The 22,276-nt window shown below is 30.8% G+C and overlaps 1 protein-coding gene across 1 annotated transcript; it reads right to left on the reverse strand.

Moving 5' to 3' along the window:
* Positions 1-1,981: 1,981 nt before the first annotated feature.
* Positions 1,982-21,636, reverse strand: swi2 (Protein singed wings 2). Its single transcript, XM_090108964.1, has 8 exons — positions 21,481-21,636; positions 19,021-19,180; positions 17,323-17,485; positions 13,932-14,089; positions 12,642-12,815; positions 5,875-6,033; positions 3,971-4,171; positions 1,982-2,406 (listed from the first exon to the last, which is right to left on the reverse strand). Exons 1-8 carry the CDS (start codon positions 21,561-21,563, stop codon positions 2,221-2,223), a joined length of 1,284 nt encoding a protein of 427 aa, XP_089965090.1. The 5' UTR covers positions 21,564-21,636; the 3' UTR covers positions 1,982-2,220.
* Positions 21,637-22,276: the final 640 nt, after the last annotated feature.

The raw sequence follows: 22,276 nt of genomic DNA on the forward strand, positions 1-22,276 counted from the left end.
TTCTTTGTATGCCATATTTAATTACCGGGGTGCGGGGAGGGGGACCACAAAACTGGTTGGCAACATCTATCTATAGGATGTCTGGGATCTATACAATATATATCAGAAGTCAGATTTAGGTCCGCTATTTTTGCAAACGAACATCTCCTCGGAGCCTGCTCTATTGCTAACATGGGCAACGTGATGCTATAATATCATGGTGTCAATCATCAATTGAATATTGTGTGTAATTTGACACTTGGATGTAGCATTTTTAATTATTATATTGCCCACTTTATAAAAATAAAACATGGTAATTTAGGCAAAAACATTCGAAAACCCTCCTAAAGCAACGTTTTTTGCCTTTTAAGTGGGCCAAAACTTTACCTTTTATAAAATAACTTGCGTTATAATTTATTAAATATGTAGAACGTTGTTGTTATTACAACTTACAACAACTCTGTTGTTACAAAAAAGTTGTTGTGATTGCAATAATTAAGTTAGTTCTGATGTTGTTACTCCAACAACTTTTCTCATTCTTCTTTCAAGAATAAGATACATATTACATATATTTATTTCGAATATGGTTTAAATTTTTGTAATTAAAATTTTAGGATATTATGTAAAATCGTAATTACCGGATATAAATTCATAGGTAACAACTAGCTTTTTAATAAGGAATAAATAAAACAAAAAATAATTTTCATAATATATATGTAGGTATATTTATTCGCCTTTTTTGTAAAATATTATGCTAGGATCAAAGAACGACGACGTTCATTAAGCGAAAATCAGTCCACAATACCATATCACTCACTTTTTTTAAATCACGGAATTTACGGTTAATTATTGGCGAAAAATTAAGCTAATTAATTGGGTGGCCTTATGCATCTTCTTATAATTAAGGCGTGTTATATGTACATAACAAACTACTTTTTTTATTTTTTTACTACTACTACTAGTATAGTATCACTACATAGTAATATAAAACAATGTCGCATTCTCTGTCCCTAAATCCCTATGTAAGATTTAATCTTTAAAACTACGCAACGGATTTTGATGCGGCTTTTTTTAAACAGTTAGTGATTCTCAAGGAAGGTTTTAGTAAATAATTTATTATGTTTTAGACAAAGCGGGCAAAACCGTGAGCGGAAAGCTATTTAAGTTATAATATGTAGTCCTGCCATGATCGACTCTACCACAGAATACCTACTTAATAGTAGCTAACGCTAACTCTACGTCAGCGATATCGAAAAAAAGTATAAAATATCTTAAACAGGAACTGTGTTTTCGCTGAATGAATGTTTTCGTTTATGAAAATATTATAGAAGCATATATTTAATAAATTAAATTGTACACAATATGTAAAAAAATAACTAAGACTGGGGATTTAAAGCTCTCATTCGTATAATAATTATTATTTAAGAATAATTATAATTAATTAGCAAACTTTCGTTTCGCCACCAGAGACACCTTTTCTTTGCCTCCTCACGGAGCCCGAGACCCGAGACCGAGACCAACGAATGCAAAACCGTGGAAATCGGTTCGTGCGTTCTGGAGTTATAGCGTCAGGAAGGAAAACCCGACTTATTTTTATATAGTAGATAACTAGATAAAGACATAATTAATCTTTACATTCACAGTTCAGATTTCGCTTTAAAAGTAAGTTGGAAAATGTCAACTCTCCATTATAAAATACAATGGGTAGACCAAGGGTACACCATAATATTATAATAAACATAGAAATATTAACACTAAGTAAAATATGTCGTACCTAGTATAATCTTGTGAGTGATATGAGATATCTATCGATTTTTGTACTTAAAATATTATATCTAAGTATAAAATTTACTACGCAAAAACTATAATAGATATACAAAATAAGCACTAAATACGAACGACTAAAGCAATTATTAAATAATATTCTGCAAGTACGTTTAATAAACATTTATATAATTCAATATAACAATATCTATATTTTGAACTCTATATCGTCGGGAAGAATCTTTTTATTACCTACCGGATATGCAGTCAATATCTTTCTATTTTTATGACTAAACGTTATTTTACAACAATAAATAAATACATATTTAAAGCCGTACATTAAGCTTATAAATAAATTTGTGCGTATGACATTATTGCTTATAATATTTTGTACAAAAATCTCATCTCAATCACAATTAATTTTCTATTCTATAAAAAATTTCATTAATCTCATATTTAATTTTAATGATTTATAATTTAAGGCAGAATAGAAGATATCCAAGGCAGTTTGCCAGTTGTTCTAAAGTGATGCCAGTCATATAAAAACCTTCCAACTACCAATAGTATAAGGAAAGTTAGAACCAAATTGGCTATATTTATTGAACTAATGGGCATTTTTAATTCTGACCTGCTGCATACAATTCCTAGGGACAGTGTGCTTATCTGAAAGAGAAAAATATTATGTTAAAATACAATAAACTTTGATAATATACAAAGAACGTCGAAAAAGAAAGTGTTTAAATTAAATCGTGATATTAATAATAATTATATTATTGGGTTATGGATACATAAATTACATTTTATCTTTTCTATATTTTAAAGACATCTACAATACTATAGAGGCAATGATGTTGTGTCTTCGGATAATTTACGAAGTATGAATACCTAAGTATTAGTTTAATTTCGGCTTAAAAGCTTTTATAAGGAAATTTATAATTAAAAAGTCACTTTTGATTCAAAAACATTATCCAGTAGTAAACAATAAACATGAAATAAATGAATCAAGTAAAATAATTGAAGCGAGTCCAATTCAGTCCTTTTGAAGGTTAAATATCAAATCATGAAAGTATTTCTCGTTGAAATAAATTTTATCAAGACGTCTGATAAAATGTTTCGACAACAAAAATAGCTCGACCCGTCGTATAATAACAAAATTCATTTTTGTTCTAAAATCTATTGAAGAGACTCGTTTTATAAAAACACTCTCTTGATTAATAAAGCAATGAAAACTGCGAGGTAACTTTTTATTTAAATGTAAAAGGGCAAACATACAGAAAAACCCTTCAAATAAATTTATAAAAAAAAATCCACGGTAGGTAACATATTCTCGTCAAAGGACAGATTTTTTTTGCCCTGAAAATGAAAAAAAATTCCCCACAAAAAAAAACATTATCCACGCGAATCTATAATTTTTCAACTATGTACCTACTTACCTAATTTTTAAAGTTACTATTTCCCTAGATGCCTTGTCGAATTACAAAAAAATGTAGGAAATCAATAATCTACAACTCTAACTTTGTATGAACAACATTTTTTTGACATCGGTTGTTTGTATAAACTAAAATAATTTGTAATTTTTGTTGGTCACATACTCAACGGTCAACCCGATAGATATTGTAATCACTTAACGAATGGGTCTTTAATTAAAGCCATTAACACAATGGGAAACGCGCTACATTTAGTTATCGAACTATTTTAATGTAAAAGCTGTTATAAATACGACGTTTGAATATATTTTAATCGAACGGTTTCGTCCATTTTAGTAGATTCAATAAGTAAAGTAACTTTGAAAACTTGGTAATTTATCAACTTCAATCTATACTTACTAATATTATAAAGAGGAAAGGTTTGTATGTGTGTATGTATGTATATATGGTTTTCACGCATAAACTACTGGACCGATTTTAATGAAATTTGGCACAGACAATCTTTAGACCCTGAGAAAGAACATAGGCCACCTTTTATTGCGAAATACGTACCACGGGCGAAGCCGGGGCGGACCGCTAGTTAGAATATAAAATTGGAAGAGGAAGATTTAAGCATTACTACTCTACGTTCTTAAATTTTAATGTTCTTAGAAACATCTCCCCTGGAGTATTAAATACCAATTGGATAATTTAAACTTTCAATATCCCAACCCAATCTATAAACGTACACCTAAGCCGAGAACAGCGAAATAATAATTATTCACAACGCCTACACGAAAACGTCGATTTTTATACGTTACCTGTACTTGCGAAATGGTTTTGTCGTCTGATTTGGAGCACTTTATATCGGATAAGTCTCGGATAACTCTCTTATACTTGAGCAGTAATCCTTGGAAGCGTGGTGTGAAGTGACAGTCGCACCGCCACGGATTATGACCCAAAAATACACCCATTATGTTGTTATTCACTTGAAAGGCTTTGTCGAAAGCGTATACCGGTATCTGAAATAGGTTAATCAATATTTTTCAAGAATTATTTTGATAGGGATGTTTTAGAATACTGTATGTTTTAATTTTTTAAGCTTATCGACCTGGAGACAATCCAACGAACCAAAATTAATTGAACTGTTCTTAAGTATCTACTAAATGAAAAATCAAAATGTAATACAAAATATTTTATGATTTTTTGGCGAATACAATATTCATTTATTTATTTAGCATAGAATTCGGATATCGCAGATCCATTTGTTACTAAAACAATAACGGAACAGTGATTTAAGATTCGGTAATGAATACCTAATAGGTTCAGCTATAAATAAATGAGAGGAATAAGAAACGCTATTAATACCTATCTTAATTTTAATTAAATTCTGTAATTTCCAAATATAATTTTGGAACGTTAATAAGAGAATTCTTAGATTAGCCCGGCTAAAATATAGCCAGTCATTAGTCCCCAAATTGAAAAGAATATAAGAATTATATTATAATTAATAACAATTATAAAACTGTATTATCATTTAAATGTTGTTTCTATCTGCGATACTTATAGTGCCCTAATGCTTTTATATATTTTGTAAGATGTGAAAAAATCCACCACTTTCAAATTAATATTTCAGATTTAAAATATTTTGTAACTATTATTGTATAAGTCCTAAATAGCAAGTATTATATAAGTAGTATAAATGGCAGGCACGTTTATCTCTTGACACAGAAGCCCCTTTAACATTAAAATTCAATTAAGTAAATATTTACTCAAATTTCTTCCAGATTTTAGAAGGGTCGTCTTTATAATCGTGCCTGGAATCAAACAATGTCAATATTATGATTTGTGTTGTGAAATAATCTATGTTTATTTAGATCGTTCTTCTAATACCAACTTAAATTAAATTTAAACCAACTTAATGTTACATTTGAGAAATGCATAAGAGTATCTGGCTCTAGTGGGCAAATCGTTCAATCAATAAGACTTTCTATAGAAATCAAATCTATTCATAGCACACAACTACAAATTATTAATATCAGCTTGGACGGCAGTTATCCCTTTTACAAAGACAAGTAGGTATGTAACTTCGGTACCTAGTTGCTTTATAAAGCATAAATAATGAAAAAGATATTAAATAAAATCAAATTAAATATCTATTACTTAAATGAGAACACCAGACAAAACTGTAGTCGTCTTGGTAGACACTAATTATTTAATTACGCGATGAAAGTTGAATCGTGTAATAAATATTACAATATAAAAGTATACATATTAGAATGTAACTTTATTAATTCCTTTAATAATTACGTTCCCTTTAATGAACAACAACTAATTAGTATGATTAGATAGGTAAATTATCAAATTTAGACCCCTTGACTTCAATTGCCGAAGGGTAGTATACTATGGTAACAATAAAAAGCTCCTAATAAATTAATCTCATAATCAACTCACTAATGATAACAGGAGACACACCAAAAGAGACGCCAGATTACTTAAAGTATAGTATAATAATATTTTTGCTTTAAGTATCTTACATTTAAAAAAAAAACTTTTATATACATAGTACGCAATTATTAAAAGACGAGCTTTTATAGACAACACAACAGGGACTAATCCTCCAAAGACAAGGGTCAAAACATCCTTACTGCTACAATATAACAAAACATTTAAATAAATCCTATTTATAATGTATATCTTACACTAAATCGTCTTACAATGTTACCTGTTTCAATCGATTGCCTCGCAAACTCAGAACTCGGAATGTCGTGAACCACTCGGACCCTTCTAGCTCCTTGACAAACTGAATAGTGTTGTTGTCAAGGTAAAGGTCCATCAACTTCTTATATTGAGGATCGTGGACTAGGCTTCTTATAGAAGTGATCTGAAAAAAAATACGATAAAATTTCAAAACTTTCAGTGGCGGCTAGCAAGTAACTAAACTTAATTAACGAGGGTACATTTCGCAAGATCCGCGAAGCCTCCTTGTGGTGTACGAATACGAATTTAGATTGCTATAGTCCGTCTAACGTTTTACTAGTACAAGATTGCACCGTGTGCTTTTAGATTTTTAACACTTTTGCAAATAAATTTTCGTCTATGAGGCGCGAGGCCGGCACTAGTCTACGAACCGCCCACGCCTTACGCCGCCTCTGCCTTCCGTTGTTTTTTGGTAACGTCGATTAAATCCATCGAACTATAATATAATATCAGAGACTACAATATTCAGCAAAGTAGGGAATAACTCGCATACTTGTCAGGATAAGTATTTGATTCATCTCGCTACATGTTTGATGAAAAGTAAAATTTCTAGATTATGCTGGAATAGTTACACATACCAATAAGAATCAAATTATTACTGTTCATAATCTATACAATCATTTCATGGAAATTGTGCAAATATGCAAATTTATACTTAATCTGGACATTGTCGTAAATTTACTTAATTCGTGAAAATAATTTACAGAGTCGAAGTAATAAAATATACATAGTAACTATCTATTATATTATCTGTGATAGTGTGTGTTAAAAAGTTCGTTAAAGTTACAAATTATAATGACATGATCAAAATAGCAAGTTTTCGATATATGTAGTTGCTTTTTTATTTCGGTTTATAGTAACTAAGGTTAATACCCCACATATTTAAAATACAAAGTAAGCATTTACAAATAACATGTCAATGACAACTATTCAAAACACGTGTAACAAAATACTCTTCAGCAAAAACATCACCAAATCGGAACAAAACCTCGATTACCTTCTGACATATTTGTCTATCGAGTATGCAAAACGTGTTTTAAAAATTACAAACAATTTAACATTTACAATTATTGTGCAATTATTTATAGAGAACCTATTTAATGAATTTTAAATGCAAAGTAAACATATTATTGCTGACTTTAATCAAGACAAATGATTACATAACATTTAAAGTTGTAATTTATATCGATAGGGAATCTGCAATATTTCACATTAATTACGTCATCTTCGAAACTCTTCGTGTGGCAGTTTGTATTAGTAAATAATGATTGCTACGGTATCTAATGAAGGTGGATCAAATTTCCTAGCTCATTTGCTCTTATCTAAGTATACACAATCAACGATTAAGTCGTCTTGTTTCTAATGATCATCGACAATGATAAGAAAATGGCGAAATACTTGATTATAGAGGTTATATGTGGAAATTTTTGGCAAAAAAATTTTTAAAATAAAATTGCTAGTTCTAATTTTTTATTACAATATAGAACCTATTACTGATTGTGTCAGCCTTGCATCCTTTTAAATACTAGGTATACTTGATAATCCTATATATACATATTTGATATTATACCTTGACTGGAACTCCAGAAGAGAAAGCTTTATGAGTGACTGACTTATTTTAATTTTTATACGAATTCAGAAAAGGAGGTTCTCAATTCGATCGTATTTTTGTTTGTTAAGTACCTTCGACTGGATGAATAGTTTTTTATAATTCTTTATTTATTTGAAATGTGTTGCCATTTAAATTTGGTTTAGTTCTCACAATTTTTGTTTAAAAATAACTATTTGAAGACAAAACTTATTCTACCGTTGTTTCATCCATACTATACCAAAATATTATGTATCTTGCTCTGTTAAGAAAATATCAATATAATCATCATAATATCCTATATTGAACCTTATTGCTTTCAAACGTTCATTATTGTATTAGTTGCTCATTTCCTGCGACAGGTAATTAGACCAGATCTCATATAATTGACTTCCACGAACGTTTCTCGAAGGAATATGATATTGGGAACATAACGCTCATGTCATTATATTTCACAACACACATAGAAGCCAGTTTAATATAAACAATCCTTGTAAAATGACTCTTTTAAATAACTGAGTGGTATTATAAACAAGTTCTAATTAGAATAGCTGATAACATTTTTCCAAGAAATGTTGTCGACACCGAATGTTTGGTTGACTTAGGTATTTATTGTTTGGAATGATGGAATCAGTGAATAATTTCCGTGGTATTTTAGAGAAACGAAATTTGATTAAGATTTTAATCGCTTCTAATACATATTTGTAAATTTTACTAAATACTTCGTGCTACTTATTATATAAATGAAAAATAGTATTGTATCTTTATAGGTACTCTGCTACGCCAAATTCAAAGTGAGATAATACTATATTACATACGTTTATTATATCATATCATACGTTTATTCTTATATCGTATATTCTAAGTCCGAATTTTGCGTTCCTGCTAAAAATACTTCAGAGCTTGAATTACGTATTACATAGTATTATATTATCTGTGGTAGGTATAACTTTGAAATAAGGAAAATGAAAGAGAAACTCAATACAATGCATGATTCATGGGATTCGAAGTTAAAGCGTATCTCTATTACGGTTTGTTGCTTTCATCGATATTATATTTGATTCCAATTTGATGCCTGAATTACTCCTACCGGATGATAAATTCATCCGGTAGGACTATAAATAAACTAGCTGGATACTGTTATGCTTAACTGAGACATATTTTGGTCACATGCGTTATGAAAATTATGAAAATGATTTATTACTAAAATTTAACTTGATGTTTATCAATTAATTGCAATAAGGTATGTCTATATTTTTCTTACTGCTATGCAGAGGCGGCTCGCCCTAAGGAGCGCTGGTGCAGTGAACTCCCATAAATAATTATAATAAAATCATACTCCTTAATTTCATTATTAATATTAATTATTACTATTTAAAATCAATCGTAATCGTAAAAATCTACTGTCAATACCAATGAATATATCCATCATTCCATCATTCCAATTTCCATACACTTGAATAATACTGTATTTATACAGTAACGCGCGAAGGGGAGCGCTCACGATTGCGCTCCAATGAAAAAATATTTAGTACATTTCCTAATACGAAATCCAATAGGAGTGAAAGAGATGGTTTGCCAGTGCCCTGCGTGCGTGAAACAGAAGATTTTCTATGGAAAGATAGCAAAATTCGGTGCGCCGCTCCCGCAAACGTTGCCGGTTCGTTTTTACCGCCGCGCGCGACATTGCCACTCTCTATATTATAAACAAACACTCGACTCTCGAGTCAACTTCAATGCACGCGCGCGAATGCAAATTCGGGAATTTTCTAATTAAAATCATAAGATACGTGTTGAAATAGTCTGTAGTTATCAGTATTACTTGTGAGTGTGAAAATGAACAATTATAATGTGGCGTTCATTAAAAAGTGTGTTAAAACGTTACAAATTCGGCTTGAATTGAAAGCAGGGACTGCCACGGCCTGACCTTGACCTTACGCAAAAATGTACGACAAAAACGAAAACATATACGCGTGTGTTTAAATCCGAACAATATTATGTGAAAACACCGTGGTTGTATGGTTGTGATGAAAGCAACAACAGACATTTACGAATGTCATGTCGCTTTAAGTTATAGATATTTTTGCACACCAAAAAGAAAGACGTATGTACTTACTTAATTCCTTTATAAGTAATTTTTTTGATAAATGTACTGCTTTACACCACGTATTTTCAGTGTTTTATTTCAAGTGAACACCTATAAAATTTTGTCACGAGCCGCCTCTGCTGCTATGTAAGGAGTTATTTTACATTCTTGCAAAGAATACGATACGGGTATGTGAGACACGTTTCTACGAATATCGTAAAACCGATATTAATATGAAGAATTCAGTGTAAGGAGAGCTTACAATAATATGATCCATATTATTCGTTCGTTTCCTTATACGAAAGGATTTTTTTCTCTTGTTGAGATTTATTTATAACCACAAATAAATCTTTTAATTAGACTATTAAATTGAATAGTAATTTGGCTTACAGGTATTTATTCCGAGCGTAAACTTGGTTATTAATTAGTTGAATAAGTTTCTACTAACTTTAATAAAGTTATAACTTGGGCTTTTACTAAATTTACTTCTTTTACAACAATTTAGAATTTGTTTATTCTAATTTACTTTTCCGAACTTATATCCAATTGATCCACGAGTCACATTTAAAAGATCTTTAAATCGATTGCTTCTAAATAGTTAAATCACAATCTCACAATTCAATAACTTTTGAATACTTTATATTTACATACATTCCTATGTCGTACTGCTCTAATATTTACTGGTAAAATTTTGTATATTATTATGACTTTTTCATCCCTTTTTACTTGTATTCCACCACGTCTGTCAGTATATATAATAATTATTATCTTCAAAAAATTAAAAAGAAAATAAAGTCGGATCGGAGTCGGACTTCATTTTAAATATTTTACTTATATTAAATCCTATCGGGACACTTTACAAATAATTTTGAAAATCATAAAAGTCGATAAAGATACTAAAAAATAGAACCTCCTGCTTTTTAAGGTGGTTAGAAATCTAATAGCTCTCTTCTATAGAGTTGCAAAACCAAAGTTTACGGTAATACACGCACTAGTTATGTCAAACATTATTATTATTTAACTTATTTATTTCCAAAAAATATAAGCCACGTGCCTGAACAGAGCTACAGGAGGGGATGGGACATTATTTCATGTAATATTATGTTGTTTCGTACGGGAAAAGGGGTATGTAAAATCTGTAGGGTCTGTGCGTATCAAGTTACGGTGCCACGTAACTCTGAGAAATATGTATATTTTTAAAACTTATATTTTTAATTCGATATTTTCCTGAATTTATAATATGTAGGTTATCCATAACTAAGTTTTCGGTTTACAGTTAATATAATTATGAGAGCGTATTAAATTTTGTTTTTGTTCCTATAGTTAATTTAATAGTTCAACTTATTTAATTTTTGTACCTAAATGTTATAAAAACCTACTACCTATGTAAATATTAAATATTACTGCAGAGGGAAGCTGTACTGTCATTTTCCTCAGCCGAACCACGTATACAATGACCGAGCTGCTTCGCGCAGCAATTGCTATATCAATAGCCACAAACGCTGTATAAGCATACCTACTCGAACAATGTAGCAATATAATTTACAAAGAAACAATATGATCACTAAGTGAAAGTAAATAAATAGCTGAATATATAAACAAGTAGGTGCTTTTCAACTTGATTCGACAGCATATCAAATTACATATTGAAATGATATTGTTTTGTACTTAAGTTTTGTAAATGGTCAGCACAAGACGTGTGATTAACCTTTAGCATTGAATGTTATTGCGAAATAGCTATTTCCTCGTATAATACGTATAGTAAAAAAATCTTTCTACTATATTGTAGAATATGTATAGATAATACTCTTATACATCTCGATGATATTGTAATAATTATTATCTAAAAAAACTTTATATAAGAAGCAATAAACGAATTAAAATTATTTTTATTTGTACATTTTATGAAAATAAATTAATTAAAACGATAAGTTCTATTTTGTAATTAGCAGACACAAAAACATGTTTTTTTTTTTCAAAAAAGTAGTACAGTATTTTCTGTCTGGCCCTCTAACTTTTCTTGGAACAAATATATCCAAAATTATTCAAATATAATTTTACTTTCTCCGCCAATTTTGTATTCAACTAATATACATTCATAAGAAAGTTTTATCAAAGATAAATCTTAAATGAAAAACACAGAGACAGTTTTGTTTAAACCGTGTTTAAACCGAATGTTTTTGTCCTTGTGGAATTAATTAGCGTCTGGCTAATTAATTTTAGATTATATTATGTTTGAAGAACATAATATGAAAATTACAGACATATTAAAATAATTTGAATTTTTTATAAAAGCGAAATTAAAAATTGCGTATGGCACCTATTTAACAACGAGAAAAACGTCTTGCAATAAAAAAATTATGTCTGATGGATCTATCTAAAGGCAAAAGATTAAAAATTACGCGTTAAAAAATGACTTAAAATTAAGGAAATTATCCTGTGCAGATAAGATGCGCACTAATAAACGCAACCACTGCGACCAGCCAGACAGCCCGGACTCTAACCGACAAGCACCGGCAACCGGCAAGAGGAACAGTATATCAAAGAACCAACTATACTAAAATTCTCTCTTGTCAACGTTGGTAGCTCCTATACGATGTATAAGTATCCTTCTTTTATTTCCGGACAGAAAAACAAAGATATCTAATATAGAGGTGTGACGGTAATGAATACATAATATAGTACGCGAAGAAAAATATATTTTATGTTCAGTAAAACTTCTTCGGTTTTGCAAGATATTAGACATTTTCGAAAATTCAAAATGATTACACTTTTGCCACTCTTTTCGGTGGCAAGATTCTCAAGTCTTGAAATCTTCCCTGCAATGTATATCGAATGTTAAACTATGATTATAAGGAGTAACTCAAATTTCATATGTATGTATATTTTAAGGTGGAAATTTAAGTGGCGATGATTCTTTAACTTGGTATGGTTACCCCATTGTATCTTTTTATTAAGAAAAAATAGAAAATAAAACCTTTAACATGACGCTATCGCAAAAAAAATTCCCCTGCTCAAAAGTGTTCCAAATGATTTTTTTCCAGTTTTCACACCTTACCTTGTTTCCTTCAAGCCGTAACGTAGTAGTATTCGGCGGTACTGCAACCGGTGGTATCACGAGGTCCTTCTTAGAGCAGTCCACAGTGATGAGAGGGAGCAACCCACCATTCCTGTCGTTGACCACGTGGGTCATAGCACACGCGCACGGATCGGGACAGTTGTTTCGGACCATCTGGAAACGTCTTCACGTAGGTTATATTTGTTTTGGGGAAAGGAAGAAAGAGAAAAATTTTGCATAAATACAAATTGACATAAATTGCTCATGAATTCCATTTATGAGATGGAATATGTGAAACTTATGTGTTTTTTTCTATTCTTTAGCGTTTCAAAATTATTACAAGAGTACATTACTTATCGAAATGATTTAGTCAATAGTTATTCTCATCAATTGAATTGTTTCTTTGTATACAAAGTCATTTACTTAGATAACAGTGTTTATTCAGTTAAATGTCTATATTTGGTACTTCAAAGCATTTTGTAATTACAGTAATCCTATTAAATGGTATGATAAACAGATAATATTGTTAGGTTTGGTGATAGACGTCAATAAACTAAAAATAGAATGTTTCACGATTAATCTGGGGTTATCCGAGCGCAAGAGATAATAGTTTTACTATCTGAAATTAATAAAGCACTTTACCATGGACATGCCGACAATTTAACGCACATAAACTAGACAGCTCCAGTCCATTTACATCATGTCGTTTATCGCTATGACTCTCTTGCCATAATTATTTAAATTTTATGAAAATTCGTAGGTACAGATATCGTAATAAATTCTGGCACAAAAATTTATATTGGTGGTATTAACTTGGTGTCAAAATGGGGGTTTTGGCGTATGACCGTTTTTTCGTAGCTCTGACTGTTTAAAAATTAACAAAAGCAACTCAGCCATTATTTAAACAAAAAGATAACGCAACTCATTTATGTGATAAAGATTACAATGATCAAAAAATTTGAATGGGCACTAGGTACTTATATTTATGATTTTTGGTATCAAACTATGAATTTTGAATCATGTTATGGCATAAAAATATGCCATAACTTTTTGCTTTCTAATCGCTTTATCACTAACTAATAGGTATGGATGAAGGACCATACAGGAAATGCGATAGTCTCTTGACTATCGCATTTCCTGTGTGGGTTTTGCAGTCAAGTGACACGGTCAGATTCTGAATTCGCTGGCGAAGCGGAATTAATTTACAATATATTAAGAATTACCTTAGAATTAAAGTATTATACAATTAAAAAGTAAAGGTAAAGAATTCATATCTCACTCTTCACTTACTTTTATAATATCCATTACTTTATGCAGCGGCTTGCCTCGATACAGTTGTTGCTGGCAGAGAAGTTGATAGTAATCCACAATGATTTGTCTTATTGTACTGTTTTCACTTTCCATCGCCAACCAATCAAGACCACCATCGCTGCAATCCCATTTATTATCTATAAAAATAAACAAAATATAAACCTACTATTCAAGTCTTCAAGTAATGTAAAATTATAACGTATCTACTATCTTTGTTATATAATACTAGCTTCCGCCCACGACTTTGTACGTGCAATCCCGTTTTTCCCCGTTCCCGCAAGAATTTCGGGAAATCCTTTCTTAGCGGATGCCTACGTCCTAACATCTACCTGCATGCCAAATTTCAGCCCGATACGTGTTCGTTGATAGATCACTATATCAGTCACCTTTGAGTTTTATAATATATACCTATAGATATTTGAAAATTTAAAAATAACTAATTTATATTATACTCAATCGACTAATTGTAACCTAAAAAAAGAACCCAATTTAGGTAAAACAAAAATGTTTACGACGCAGCCGTGCTAATGACAATTACTTAAATTACCTAATGAAGCCTAAGGTGTGGTAAGTGAGTAACAATCTCGATTTGAAGGTGACATTGGAAAACAAATATTGTATAATAGACTATTACCTAATTTTCTGCTAAAGCTCAAATCATATACAGCTTCGTCTTCGTCGAGATAGTTGCAGCGTGTGAGTGAGACATCATAATCACGTGGCACAACCCTTTATTGTTCGCATAGGCAGATAATAACTAGACCACATAATATTGTAATACTGTGAACTAGACCGATGTTAATGAGCTATTATAAGAATTATTTCCCCATACCAATTTTATCCCCGATTTCTTGGAATCTACGAATGCTACCTGAGGTTATCATACCTTTTTACATAGCTAAGAACATGCACATGTTTTTAAAAACATCTGCAGACACATTTTCATAGAGATTTTTTTCAATATCTTTGTTTAAAACGAGTTAACTTAATTACTTTATTTTTAGTTTAAAAGCCATTTCTTTGAATTGTTTGCAGCGATATGGATTTTTATTGCTGAGAATTATTGTTTAACTCAACCTTTACATAAAAACTCAAAAAACCCAGACCAAATAAGTAAAATAAAAAATTAAACGCTAAATACGAAGATAAAGTGGCATTTTCAAGAAAAAAAATAAAATTGCAATAACTCTTCAACGGCTAACATTTGGATATGGTATTATAAGATCAAATCAGTTTGTTTTGACCCCTACTACACGCTCTTAACAGGAATAGGTCGACTTAACCTGTAACCTAACTTAACTGTATATCATAAATCATAAATTAACACCAAATTACCATTCAATTACTAGGTTCACGTAACATACTTTTATAGTTCACCTTTAAAATAAAATAGTAGTTTTGCGAGAGTATTTAACAATTTCGTCTAAATTTAAATGTTTTGATTCAACTATAAACTATAAAGGACTGATACCAACGTTAATTTTACTGTAAAATTCCTCTTTTATATATTGTTTTCAGTTATCATGCATGCATTCAGGTTCCTAACTAATTTATAAAATTAAATAATAACAAACAAAACTAATAAATAATAATACAAGGCAAGACAATTGGCAAGACGTTACCCATCATCGATATTAAGATAATCCGGTAACTAATAAGTATGAACATAATAAACACCACCCTTGGGAAATTAAATGACTCTATATATACATTACTTATATAACGTATCTACATTTTATAGTTGCGAACGAAAATATCGATATTCATTAGAATTAGGAGATTTGATTAGAATTACAAGAATATTTTTATAAAGGGATTACAGAGAGAGTAGAATCAACTGCAATTTTGAATTTTCCGGTAAGAATTTTGTAATTTTGATTCCACCTTGTCGATCTTGAAACGTTTCTGTCATGACCTCTAATTTATCTGTCAGGTTCATGTTATCAGTCTATATACGTAATAGAAGAATTTATGACTAATGAGGATTACAATGCAAGCGCAAAAAAATCACACTGATTCACACAAATTTTGCTTGACATACTTTATTCAAAGTACAATCTATATGAACGTAAGTATATTACATAATATAACACGTATATCTTATGTACGTGAGATCTGTGAAGGACGTATTTGGTTTTAGGTCTTTACGCGTTGAAAGTCTTGCACGTGATCAAAACGCCCGTCAGAGCAGTACACAACAAAAACATTAGGCGCGGGTCTACACACGCGGCGCGGGCGCGGGCGTGCCATAAGCGCACCTCTTATACATTTTGTATGAAAGAATTTTGGACAGGCGTCGAGACGGCACGCCACGGTTGTGCCAAGGTTGCGCCGCCTTTCCAAAATTATTTCATACAAAATGCCAATAGCGCACCCGATGCACGCCGGCAGCGCGCTTGTATTGTATGTCCCGCGCCTTATGATTATATAACCTACTAGCTTTCCGCCCGCGGGTGAAGCCGCGTTTTCAAAGAAAAACTCGCATAGTTTCCGTTCCCGTGGGATTTCCGGGATAAAACCTATCCTATGTTCCGGGGTAAAAAGTAGCCTATGTCCTTTCTCGGGTATCAAAATATCTCTATACAAATTGGTTCAGTAGTTAAGGCGTGATTGAGTAACAGACAGACAGACTGAGTTACTTTCGCATTTATAATATTAGTATGGATTTATTTCTAATATAATTTTTATTCATAACTAATTGATAAAGCATTCATTCACTACACTATCTCTTAATATGTCCGTATAATTTTGATTTCGTTTCTATTCGTAGTGCGTTAACTGATAAGCGATGATGATTTATCTTATTTCTTACTCTGTGCAGAATTATGTGACCGATAAGTATTATATATATAATAGCACTTTACTCAGTATATGAAAGCTGTATCTGTTCCTAGTCTAATCTAATATCTATCTAATATATATATTATAAAGGCGAAAGTTTGTATGGATGTATGGATGTTTGTTACTCTTTCACGTAAAAACTACTGAACCGATTACAATGAAATTTAGCACACATATAGAGGGTAACTTGGATTAACACATAGGATAGTTTTTATTCCGGAAATCCCACGGGAACGGGAACTATGCGGGTTTTCCTTTGCAAACGCGGGTGAAGCCGCGGGCGGAAATCTAGTAACATTATAAAGAGGACAGCTTTGCTCTATGGCTTTGCTTTATTTGTATTGAAGCTAACTACTAGATTGATTTTTAATATTTTTTTCTACTTGAAAGTTACATTATCAGTAAGTAAGCTATAATTTATATTCAAAAATGTTTCGGCAAGTGTATAGAAAACCAATACATTGTTATATACACGGAATATAACGGAAGATGCCTTACTATTACGAACATAATATGTTAAATATCTTACCACTTAAATAAACTCGCTCCAGCCTTCGTGGTTTGCTCAAGAGGGGTTCTCTCAAATGCCTCAACATGTTATATCGAAGGTCAATCACTCTCAGCTGAGGCATGTCTGTCACCATGTCCGCTGGTACCTCCCATAGTAAAGGGAGCCCGTGAATCGATAATTTCTGGAAAAAAATATCCTATATCAAAAAGAAATATTCTAGTGTAATTAACCAGACAAGTACGCTATCAAAATAATTCCCGTTTAGAAAAGTATAAATTATATTTATGCCAAAATGCATCAAAATGAGTGACAAAAAGATTTATGTTAAGATAATTAAAATGACTGTCAAATTCAAAATTTATTTATTTTTCACAAATTTTTACAAACTTTCACAAAAAATGTAAATGCCTAGTTACTGTTTATTCGATATTCTAATTATAACCATTAAAAGTTATTGTTACATTTCATACAAACATAACTTTCGTACAGGAAATATACGCTACCAATTTTATGAAGTAAGGCAGAAGTTGATTATAAAGTAAACGGTTGAAGTTTGTATATTTACTTAAGAATGTTCAGAAAACATATCATAAAAATATTTCACCCTATAATAAGTACATGTAGAAGTTGATTATAAAGTAAACACAATGATAAAACAAGTTTGAAGTTTGTATGTTTACTTAAGAACGTGAATAACATATTGTAGAAATATTGAACCTATCAGTAAATTTTGGCTAATATGTAAGCTGGAGAAACAAGGCCTGCATGTGATTACTTTGATCTTTCAATGACAAATCAGCCAGGAGATATGGCAAAGAAATCTGATCGTATGCATCTACGAGACATCACACACAAGTTTACCATTATTGAAAAATCACATAGAAATTTAAAAAAAACAGCATTCCTCAAACGCTGACAGTTCTCGTTAAGGTGAAATGAGACCCAAAACAGTCGTTTCGAGAGCACGGAGAATTAATTTTTTCTTCAAAAACTACCAATTTGATTTTTTTTATTTAACGATTTATTTAATTAAAGAGTTTGTTTAGTGAAGTTTGGGAACCGAAACACGATTGACAAAATTTGCCTCGATACATTCAGGATTTCCTAGCAATATTCAAGAAATGTCTTCTATTCAAAAATGATGTGCAAAGTGTAACCAGATGCATAACTGACGCATCTGGTTACACTTTGCTTTGATAAGGGTAAAAGTGTTATTTATTGACTATAAATTGTAATTTAAGTTGTAACTTAAATTAAAATTACAAGCAAGCTATTTTTTATAAACAAATAACGAAACATTTAAAGAAATGGGTTTTAATATTTTCGTATGCAGTATCATAAATTTCTATAAGTACCTTGGCTTTGTGTCCGTCAGCACTCAGCAGTAACATTAAGCCCAAATACCATACTTTTTTTCTTTTCAACCAAATCAAAAATGTTAAATTCTGATAAATAGGGCGACGACATATGAGTAGCCTAATATCCTAAGTGGGAATCCTATTACACAAATTGTTTTTGTCAACTTGACTCAAGTGGCCTGATTTATGAGTTTACATTGTGATTATGGCAAATATCTACATAACACCTTCATATACATTTGTTTCATTTAGGTACGATTAATAATCAACACAACAATAAATAAGTATTTTATTTTATTATAACTTTCAATTATTAAAAAAGCAATATACGTGTAAGACATAATAACAATAAGCTCACCTCAATTTTACTACTAGGTCGAAACCGTCCCTTGAAAGTAGTTAAATACGTACAATTGATAAAGTCAAGTGCACGTATATTTGGAAAATGATACTGAAGTTCGTCCACATTGAAACACGTGACCGGCCAGTCAACTATCCTTAAATGACGTATTTCATACCTGTAGGAATATCGTTATAAATCTCAAGTAAATAAGTTCAGGAAAAACAATTACTTTTTAAATTTGAAAGAAACGAAACGTAAAGAGCTTGACCCGTTTTTCCCAAGTTGACCCAGATTAATTTGCCTATGTTACCAGGTAAAGATGTATCTTCAAAATTAGTTCTTGAACTAAGAAATCTATTTTACCATAGAGATTCACCGATAACCCTCTACAACCTTTCAAAGTCAAACATTCTTCCACCTCTTTATAATATTAGGAAAGATTAATGAAAGTCCGTATTTTGAATTAATTATTATCACATTATTATTGTAGCAAATAAACGATAAACGAAGCTTTTCATCAATATAATATCTAATAACTATCCATCGCTCGGTCTTCTAAGACCTCTTCATGTTGACTATAATAGAAGCCTACGCCTATCATTTCCACAGAAGGAATATATCTATTATGCATGCAGGTCGCTGACCGCATACCGGAAGCATTAAGCACCATAAACAATTAGTCCCTTTGTACTAAGTTAACATAAACAAATGAACAATAGTCCCTATGCGACCAATATTTCTCATATAAACAAATTTATTTAAATAAACACAAGCTTCTAAGTACCTGCTCCTCCACAACGATCTCCTAAGTACCGAGTAACCGCAAATAGTAACCAACACAATTTCTACATACGTAGGTATATTCGCCTGATTTATCGATACAGTGAATCAAAAAATCATTTAACGTCTCCGTAATCTGTAAACACAGTCTCGTAAAGCATTGGAACGGATTTTATTGCAAATTCACTGTAGACATTATAGCCGAGAATAAAGCAGACGAAATCTATAAAGTACAGTACATAGCTGCTTTGTGATGAAAATGCCTTTGCATTATTTAAACACAATCCATTTTTATTTCCACGCTTTAATAAATAACAATAGATAAAGATGAAAAGAAATAATATCTCTATAATATTGTCCTTACAAACGTTTAAGTACTTACAAATCCTTGGTGGACCTTTTAATTATAAATGGAAATCTGACACCGAAATTTAATCAGACTGTTGCTATTAAAATTTACTTAAACTTTAGAATTGCTTACACGTGCTCGCGTTTTTAGTAACGATATCAATATACTGATAAAATATTAGTTTATTACTAAATGTTTTATTAATATATTCAGTTGTTTTCGAAATTAAAAGCAATGGTTAGGCAGACTAACTTCATTTGTATGTAATAGTTTTGGTATTCTTTAATAAAGTTTTTTTTCTCAGTTTATGTCTATTTAATAAAAAACTCTTACAAACATTTATTTAGTATGTATGTAATATGCATACTAATTTCTACTGTGATTGAGATACACGTTTTTCAAACATAACATAGAATAAATTTACATACAAGGATTAGTCACAAATACTGTACCCGTGTAACAATTAAAAGTTGAGTCGAGTTTATTAAATCGAAACCAAGCCAAAGCCCATTTCAGATTTTTATTGCGAAACCCAAATATGAATCGACCAAAATATGTCTACAAAAACCAACATTCATAAAGTGGATTAAAATATACTAGAACTTCTCATGAAAAGGTATACGATCAGAAAATATATCTTTTTTAGCAGAAAAAGCTTTGTGTGCGGGAAATTCAACAAAAATATTGTGCTTTTATTCAACAGCAACATATTATATTAACAAAGAAATCAAGCCCGAGTATCAAATCCGGAACGGATATTTTTTCTAGAATTTTCCTTATGAACTTTTTAAATACACAATAGTTGAAGTACTTGTTCTTCATCATTATCATTAACTAGCTGTTCTGCGCGGTTTCACCCGCATTGCTGCGCTCCTGTTGGTCTTATCGTGATGATATATAGCCTATAGCCTTCCTCGATAAGTGGGCTATCTAACACCGAAAGAATTTTTCAAATCGGACCACAAACAAACAAACAAACAAACTCTTCAGCTTTATAATATTAGTATAGATTAAATTAAGTTCTCGTATACCTAATAATATAATTTCTATATACATATTGTATGGATATGCCTATGTATAATAGACTATAAAATATGTGGTGTGCGTATGGAAAAAAAATAAAAAAACTTACTTACTCTATCTATACAATTAGACATTTAATATTAGTTAAATAAAGCCTGGAACGCTTATCTTCAAAGCTATGCTTCAAAGATATTATTGTTTGTATAGCACGTGTTTTTATCTAAACAAAAAAGGAAATAAAATGTATGATATAAAAATTTAATAACAATTAACAAACAACAAAAAGCAACAAAAGCATTCAATAAATTTTTGAAAACGCTTACCGCACATCCGTCAAATAGTCACTAGTAAAACCTCTCACACAGATTAGATGTGTACCAGTCCTAGAGCAATGGGCTTTATGCATATTTTCCTTTAACGAACAACCTCTGTTGTTTAATTGATCTGTGATGTTTTTTCTTACAAAATGATGTCCAGGTGTCACGATTTTAATAAGGGTCAAAAAAAAGCATGTCTTCAAAACTGAAACAATTAAGTATTGAATTAAAATTATGTCTATTTTAGGGTTTGACCATGGTTTGACATTTTTGATTTTACATCATAGATACGTGGGTATTAATGAAATATATTGTTACAAATATCGTGGGTTCTAGGTAGTTCTATTTTATTAATAAATAGAAAATACATAAAAAAACATCAAAGATAAGTTTACCGTCACGTTAAGAATCTTTCACAGAAAAAAAAAATTTTTTTCAACGTCCATGCCATGAACATTTTCCACCAAATCAACACGAGGGAACGAAAACAAATTTATTTCATTCGGAATTCATTTATACAAAATCATGTACCTACCTACTATAAATATTATGTAGGAACAAATTTATATTTAAATTATATATAATTTTCATTAAAAAATATAATTTATTTCATTAAAAAATTAATAAAACTATAATTATAAATATAAAAACTTAAAACTATTCAAATAGGTAGTCTATGTAAATAGGTGTATTGTTAGAGGGTATACCTAATTTCTTTAGAATATTATAATAATTATGTTATGTACATCAACTGAATTAAATGCTTCCATCCTTTATTTTATTATTTACTGCAATCTTAGAG

The sequence above is a fragment of the Colias eurytheme genome, chromosome 13, assembly GCF_061535395.1.
Source record: "Colias eurytheme isolate Ceu_HAF_F1 chromosome 13, ilColEury1 Martin Lab GWU primary, whole genome shotgun sequence".
In the NCBI taxonomy this organism is placed as follows: Eukaryota; Metazoa; Arthropoda; class Insecta; order Lepidoptera; family Pieridae; genus Colias; species Colias eurytheme.